Source organism: Chrysochloris asiatica, unplaced genomic scaffold (assembly GCF_000296735.1).
Source record: "Chrysochloris asiatica unplaced genomic scaffold, ChrAsi1.0 scaffold00026, whole genome shotgun sequence".
Lineage (NCBI taxonomy): Eukaryota > Metazoa > Chordata > Mammalia > Afrosoricida > Chrysochloridae > Chrysochloris > Chrysochloris asiatica.
The window spans coordinates 21095471-21102850 of record NW_006408544.1 but is presented as its reverse complement, the minus strand read 5'-3'; the positions used below and the strand labels follow the sequence as shown (position 1 = coordinate 21102850).

The 7380-nt window shown below is 39.9% G+C and overlaps 1 protein-coding gene across 1 annotated transcript in view; it reads left to right on the top strand.

The window, feature by feature from the left end:
• USP24 (ubiquitin specific peptidase 24) overlaps nucleotides 1-7380 on the top strand; it is a 184720-nt gene that overhangs the window by 122287 nt on the left and 55053 nt on the right. The window contains exons 32-36 of the mRNA XM_006839815.1: nucleotides 1036-1133; nucleotides 3027-3122; nucleotides 3228-3456; nucleotides 4441-4600; nucleotides 5438-5593. Coding sequence (XP_006839878.1) covers nucleotides 1036-1133; nucleotides 3027-3122; nucleotides 3228-3456; nucleotides 4441-4600; nucleotides 5438-5593 — 739 coding nt within the window. The remainder of the gene's footprint in view (nucleotides 1-1035; nucleotides 1134-3026; nucleotides 3123-3227; nucleotides 3457-4440; nucleotides 4601-5437; nucleotides 5594-7380) is intronic.

Here is a 7380-nt window from a genome sequence, read left to right as displayed (position 1 = left end):
GCATTAGGCAAATGTGCTGCACAAGACCTTTTTAAAGTATTGAAGAGCAAAGATGTCAGCTTGAGGACTAAGGTGCACCTGATCCAAGACATGGTATTTTCAATAACCTTATATGCATGTGAAAGCTGGACAGTGAATAAGGAAGACCGTAGAAAAATTGATGCATTGGAGTTTTGGTGTTGGAGGACAATATTGAAAGTGCCATGGGCTGCCAAAAGAACCAATAGATCTGTTTTGGAAGAAGTGCAGCCAGAGTGCTTCTTGGAGGCCAAGACGGCCAAACTTCGTCTCTCATAATTAGGACATATTGTCAGGAGGGACCAATTACTGGAGAAGGATATGTTTGGTAAGGTGGAGGATCAGTGAATAAGAGGAAGAACCCCAATGAGATGGATTGGCCAAGTGGCAGCATCGATGGGAACAGTAGTGAGGTTGGCCCAGGATCAGGCAGTGTATTGTTCTGCTGTGCATAAGGTCATTATGGGCTGGTACCGACTCGATGGCACCTAACAACAACAATAATATTAATAGTAGTAGAAACCTTACTAAAGTAGCAGGTAAGGGCTTAGCTGCTAACAATAAGATCAGGAGAAACTGTTCCCTGAAAAGTTAACAGCCTTGAAAATGCTAACTAAATATGAGTTAAAGTCATTATTAAGGGAACTTATTTAACATATCTAACATATAAGCTCTTCTGTAAAATGTAAGCTTATATGCTTTTTTTCAAGAACACACTAGCATGTCAAAGTTACCTGTTCTTAACCAATCCTGAGGGTCTTAGACTTTTATATTTGTTAGTTACATTAAAAGAACATACCAACTTTCTTCAGAACAAAAAGATTTTTCTTGCTAAGTAAATAGAATTTGGAAAGTGTGATTATTTTCATGTGACTCGTCAGGCCCTTTTTACTTTGAGGAGTAAATGGCAACATTTAAAGACATCCTAACTCAGGTTACCTCAGTGTTGTATTTAGTTACAGGGATGATTTCTCCTGGGAATTTTGGGATGACTAACTGTGTTCATCTGCTTCCTAGGTGCTGAGCTCTAAACTCATGCCGACAGCTGATGATGACATGGCAAGAAGCTGTGCAAAATCCTTCTGTGAGAACTTCCTCAAAGCAGGAGGTTTGAGGTTAGCGTTTCAGTATATTGTTATGTGAGTTGCAGTAAGTGACTTTAGTGATGTCTGTTAATTTCTTCTACAAAGACTTGCTTGTTCCTACAAGGGATTATGTGAAGTATTAAGAGATTTACAATTAGAAGGAATGATATTTCAGTCCTTTTGAAGATTTTGATTCACTTTGCAATTTTTTATTAATTTGAAAAAGTTACAGAAGCATGTCTCTTTGACCTGATAGTGGGGGAGTTCTCAAAAAGAGTGAAAGCGAGGAGGCTTTGTTTCTTTTGATTCACCTTATCCCACACCAATGTGGGATAAGGTGAATTTGATTCCCAATAATCATACTGTGCAAGGAATTCTGCTGAGTGCTGAGGATGTAGAAATGAATTAGATTTTATCCCTGCCCTTTAGATACTTACGGTTTAACAAAGGAAAATGACACACTTTAACTGCATTTTAAATATTTTTAAAGATACTTATAAAAAAGTTCTTGGGACAGTGGAGAAGAAAATAGTGGTTACATTTGCTTAGAGTATAAAGACTGAAATGTTTGATAGGAATTGACATTTGAACTGAAGAGTTTAGAAATGAGTAGGAATATCCTAGATGACGAAGGAAAGAAAAGGGGTGGTGTTCTAACACACCAGCCACTCCATGGGAGGAAGCTGTGGCAGTCTGCTTGTGTAAAGATTTACAGCCTTGAAACCCTACCTGGCAGTTCTACTCTGTCCTGTAGGGTTGTAGTGAGTCTAAATGGACTGCACAACAATGGGTTTGGTCTGAATTTTTTGTTAAGTGAGTTCATGGATTTGTTCTACCAGCAGGATCAGAGGTTGTGATTGTTGTTAAGTGTTGTCGAGTCAGTTCCTGAACTCATAGCAATCCTGTGCAGGGTTTCTGGGAGCAGCTGGTAGGTTTGAACTGTTGACTTTGTCAAAGTCCAATGCTAATCCCATAGCGCCACACCGCCACACCAAGAATCCGCAGTAGTAATAGACTAGTCAAAAAAATCCATGTTTTGTGAACTTACAGTCAAGAGAAGGAGACAGTACATAAGTGAAAATGCATGTCACGTGGTGATAAGAGCTGTAGAAAACAAGGAAAGCGGGGCTTGAAGAGGGTTGTGCTTCACTGATGACATTACATTTTACAAGACGTGAAAGAAGCAAGGGAGCAAGACATGGAGATAATAAGGAAGCTTCCCACTGTATCATCTGGCATCAGAGGCTGGGTTGGTATCTTTGGGGACCATCAGGAAACCACTATGGTTGGAACAGGATGAGTGAGGCAAAGAGCTGTGGGACAATAGATAAGGGAGGGCCCAGATGTCAGGGTATGTAGAATCGTATAAGCTACTGTGAGGATTCTGCTTTTTTTTCTCTAGGAAGTAGAATTTTGAGAATGGGAGGATTTTGACCAGCAAAATACCCTGATCTGAATTTTATATTTTAAAGGGTCACTGTGGTTGGTCTTGTATTAATAGATTTAGGGGGGGGACAGTTAAAGAATGGAAGCAGGGAGACCTATTAGGAACTTTTGCAGTAAGTTAGGTGGTAGTGGGCATGGTGAGAAACAAGTTTGTTTTAGGATACCTATTTTAGATATATTTTTGAATTGGTGGTTCTACTCCTACCAAGAAAACACATTTGTTCTGTGAACTCAGACCAGTTAGTGAGAAGGAGACCTTTGTCTTGGTTATCTTATTGACTAAGCAGGAGTTAATTCTAAAGGAGTTACAGATACCATAGAAAAGCAGAGTGATTAAAATACGTACGGTCCATTTATATCTAAAGATCTTATAGAAATTTTGATTGACAACACTTATGACCAATTACATTACTAATACAAAATTTACTTTAAAATAAATAGACGTCTTGAATGTGTTCTTTTTTCTTTTCTCTCAAGTTTGGTTGTAAATGTCATGCAGAGGGACTCCATCCCCTCAGAAGTCGACTATGAAACCAGGCAAGGTGTTTATTCCATCTGTCTGCAGCTTGCAAGGTATGTGAATATATAGCAATAGTCTCACAAAACATTACTGAACTTTTTCTCCCCAACCCTATCATTTTGTACCTAGAATAAACTACCTTTTTATTTCCTTTTAAGATTTTTGCTTGTTGGGCAAACAATGCCCACGTTATTAGATGAAGACCTTACCAAAGATGGCATAGAAGCACTTTCTTCTCGCCCTTTCCGTAATGTCAGTCGTCAAACAAGCAGGCAGATGTCCTTATGTGGTACTCCAGAGAAGTCCTCTTACCGACAGTTGTCAGTGTCTGACAGGTCCTCTATTCGAGTTGAGGAAATCATCCCTGCTGCACGAGTTGCAATACAAGTAAGTGACTTGTGTATTTGAGAAGTTTTAAGTTCTTCCTATTTAGAAAACACTGGCTGGGGGCAGGGGCTGTGTGTATATAACAGTGACTTGGTATTTGTAATCTGAAATGGACTGGTATCGGCCATCTTGAATCAGATAATCAGTCTACGGGGAATGACATTGAAGAGGAATGGTATCACATCCATCATCCGAAAGAACATTTCAAGATTTATGCTGAAATACAGTGCTGCTAGTGTCAACATCCGTATGCTTACAAGGAGGACCAGCTAATACAACTATCATTCAAATTTACACACCAACCAGTAATGACAAAGATGAAGAAATTAAAGATAAAAGGACCATTACAGTATAGGGAAAGCAAAGCAATGGTTAATGCCAGGACAACCAAAAAAGTATTAAAGGAAGAGAAATAATGCAAAAAAAAAAGATTAAGACTGGGTATTGCTTTTAAGGAACTTCTGGTGAGTAAGAAAGAGAACCCCAGTACAGAGTAACTATCAGCCAAGGTAGGAAGTATAAAGTTTTATTAGAGAACCATGCAGAAAATATCCTGTGGGCCTTCAAAGGAGGTGGAATCTTGACCTTTACCTGTGACTGTCCTGTGATGTTTGAGGTAGGCCTTGAAGAGTGGATAGAGATTAAATATGGGAAGCATATTTAACCTCTTATCTACAAAGGAGAGCATAGGCATAGGTAGATGAGAGCTTGGACAAGAGGTCAGTAGGTGGTTTTTTTTGGCTAGAATGTAATCTGGGAAGAGGGAAAACAGTAAACACTAAAACTGACAGACAGTAGTTTGAGACCAGATTATGGAGATCAGAGTGTCTGTTTTCTGAGGAGAGCGAGACATTGAAAGTCATGGAACAGTGCATTGGTGTAAAGATGGCTGTACTTATGAATGATCTTGGATCAGTATGTATGTCAGTGGAATGTGCTCAAATACCGCTTTACTCCTAATACTCTTTCCACAACTCTTTATAGACAATGGAAGTAAGTGATTTCACTTCTACCGTGGCTTGTTTCATGAGACTGTCGTGGGCTGCTGCTGCAGGACGCCTCGACCTTGTTGGGAGTAGCCAGCCAATTAAAGAAAGTAATTCTCTGTTTCCTGCTGGAATTCGAAACAGACTCAGCAGTTCAGGTATTGACCAATTGGGAAAGTAATTAAAACATTGAACAAGAAACTGCTGCAGTAATGATCCACATAGGTTTGTCAGAGTCACAGAAAGGAGAAAACATTTTCTCTTGTTTTTGAGCCTGAGTAAAAATTAATTGAGCTGTATTAAAGATTTATGCATATTACTGTGTGTACATCATACTTCTTTTAAGAATAAAAGATGTTTACGAGTACACAGAGTAAGTAGGGAAACCAAACCAAAGCAAGGTTTCTTTGGGCTTGATTGAGTTGGAGTGTCTTGGGACAAATAATTGTGGCTCAGATACAAATGTATCTAGAATCCCAACCTCTAAAACACTCATTATTTAGTTTAGCCAGTTTTATTTAGACCTTCGTAAATAGTTTTATTTCTCAGCTTCATTTGTCTTTCCTGCTCAGTCTAGGTATTTACAAATGTTTCAGTAGCTTAAAAAAAATTGTAAAAATATCTGACATGCATATAGTGCAGAGGTGTTATGTGCACACGATTTTTACATATGTGTAATTCACTAGAATAGGATACAAGTTAGAGAACATTTTCAGCACCCTGGAGGGCTCCCTCAAACCCCTCAGATTTTACTACTCATATTTTTATTACCTTAATTTTGCTGTGTAAACATATTTTGACTGCTTCCAAATGTGTTTTCAGTACAGAGATGTTACGGAGTTTAAATGGAGTGATCCAACTCTTGTTTTTTAGTCTTGGATGCTTTTTTGAACAATTTGATATCACGTGAAGATTCTAGAACTTTTTATAAGGGTTTTAGTATACTGCACAGTTTCAGTAAGCTCCACTGTGAACTTGTGTTTGCTTGCTTTCAGGGAGCAACTGCAGCTCTGGGAGTGAAGGAGAGCCAGTAGCTCTGCATGCAGGAATTTGTGTTCGACAACAGTCTGTATCTACCAAAGACTCACTGATTGCCGGGGAGGCGCTGTCTCTTCTGGTTACGTGCCTACAGCTTCGGAGCCAACAGCTGGGTAGGCCAGAAGCTAACTTGTGATTAATCATTAAACCAGGTTTCTGATGGAAATGATTTGTATGTCTTTGTAGAAGATAAGGTCCTACTTAGGAAAATGGGGGAAGTTGACGTGCACATTAAGTGAGAATAGTGCTAGAGTGATGTAAGTCTGAACAGGTCTTTATTGAGCACCTTCTGTATAAGAGGTTCTAACAAGAGCAGTGTGTCTGCCTTTGGGATCTTTTTGAGGAATTTAAACAACCTAAATTTACCTGCTTCATAATTTATAAAATAGATTGACAAAATTATTAGTCCTAAACTGACGCCAGTATGAAAAGATTATGAAACTGAAGATTTGCCCTTTCGTCTTTATTGTTGTTTGGCAAACTGGGGCCACTGCTAGTACTTGTTCTTTCAACATTAGAGCCATGCCAGGGCTCAGCATCTTCCATTATCTTTTGTTTTTACACTCGTTCTTGGTGATTTTATTTAGTCTGACTGTCTTAAATTCAGTGTATATGCTGACAATCCTAAATTTGAAACTACATCCACTTAGCTGTCAAATAGGCCTTCCAAACTTAACTTGCCCAGACTGCTACCCATACCACTCAAAATGTTCCCAACTTGTTTCATGGCAACTTCAGTCTCCCAGTTGCTCTGACCAAAAACCAAGTGCCCTAATTAAGGCTGTAGTGCCTTAGGTAAGCACTTAATTTCTAACCTAAAGGTTGGTGCTTCTACTCATCAGCCACTGATAGAGGGAAAGATGTGGATGTCCACTTCCATAAAGGCTTACAGCCTTGGAAACCCTATGGGACCCTTCTTTGCTGTCCTACAGGGTCACTCTCAATTAGAATCAAGTCAACAGCAGTAGGGTTGGTTATTTGGTTTGGTCCCGAGTAATCTCCTTGCTTATATCCTTGCAGTTTATTCTTTACACAGCAATCAGAATGGACCTTTTAAAACATAAGTCCATTTGTGTCATACCTCTGTTCAAAATCTTCCAGTGACTTTTCAGGCCACATAGAGTAAAAGGGAAATCTTGCCATGGGCCCACATGACCCTCGATACTTCTGTCCCTCGTCTCTCCTGCTGGTCCCCTCACTTCATTTGCTGTGCTCCAGCAGTTCTGGCTTTGCTGTTCCCCATCACTGCAGGCCTGCTTCTGCTTCAGGGCCCTTGCACTGGCCATTCCTCTGGGTGGTGTGTTCTCTCCCCATATATCCACACAGTGCTCTCCTCATCTCCTGTAGGTCTTTGCTTAAAGGCCACCTTCTTTTCTGAGATGCTCTGACTCCCTTTTACACAAATCACAACCTTCCCTTTTGCTCTAGCAGTATCCAAATCCATTACCTTATTTTTCTCTATAACTTTTAGCACTTTATCACATAGAACATAGTTTACTTATTTATCGTGTTAACTTCCATCAGACCTTCCCTGCCTCGACTGTAACCTCCATGAAGGTGGCGACTGTTGTCCATTTTGTTCCCTCTTGAATGGAACAAGCTCTATTTTAAATTGTACCAACACATAGGAGCCATACTATTAACTGTTTATGCGAATTTATACTGCTTGCTATGTATAATTGGAGAGGAGTCCTGGTGTGGCGCTGTGGGTTAATGCGTCAGACTGCAAAGTCATTTAAACCACAAGGTCAGTGGTTCAAGGTCACTAGCTGCTCCTTGGAAACCCTGTAAAGGGTCGCTGAGGGTTGGAATCAACTCGATAGCACTTAACAACAGCAACAACAACAACAACAACAACAGCCTATTAGGAGCCCTGGTGTGGCCCTGTGGGTTAATGCGC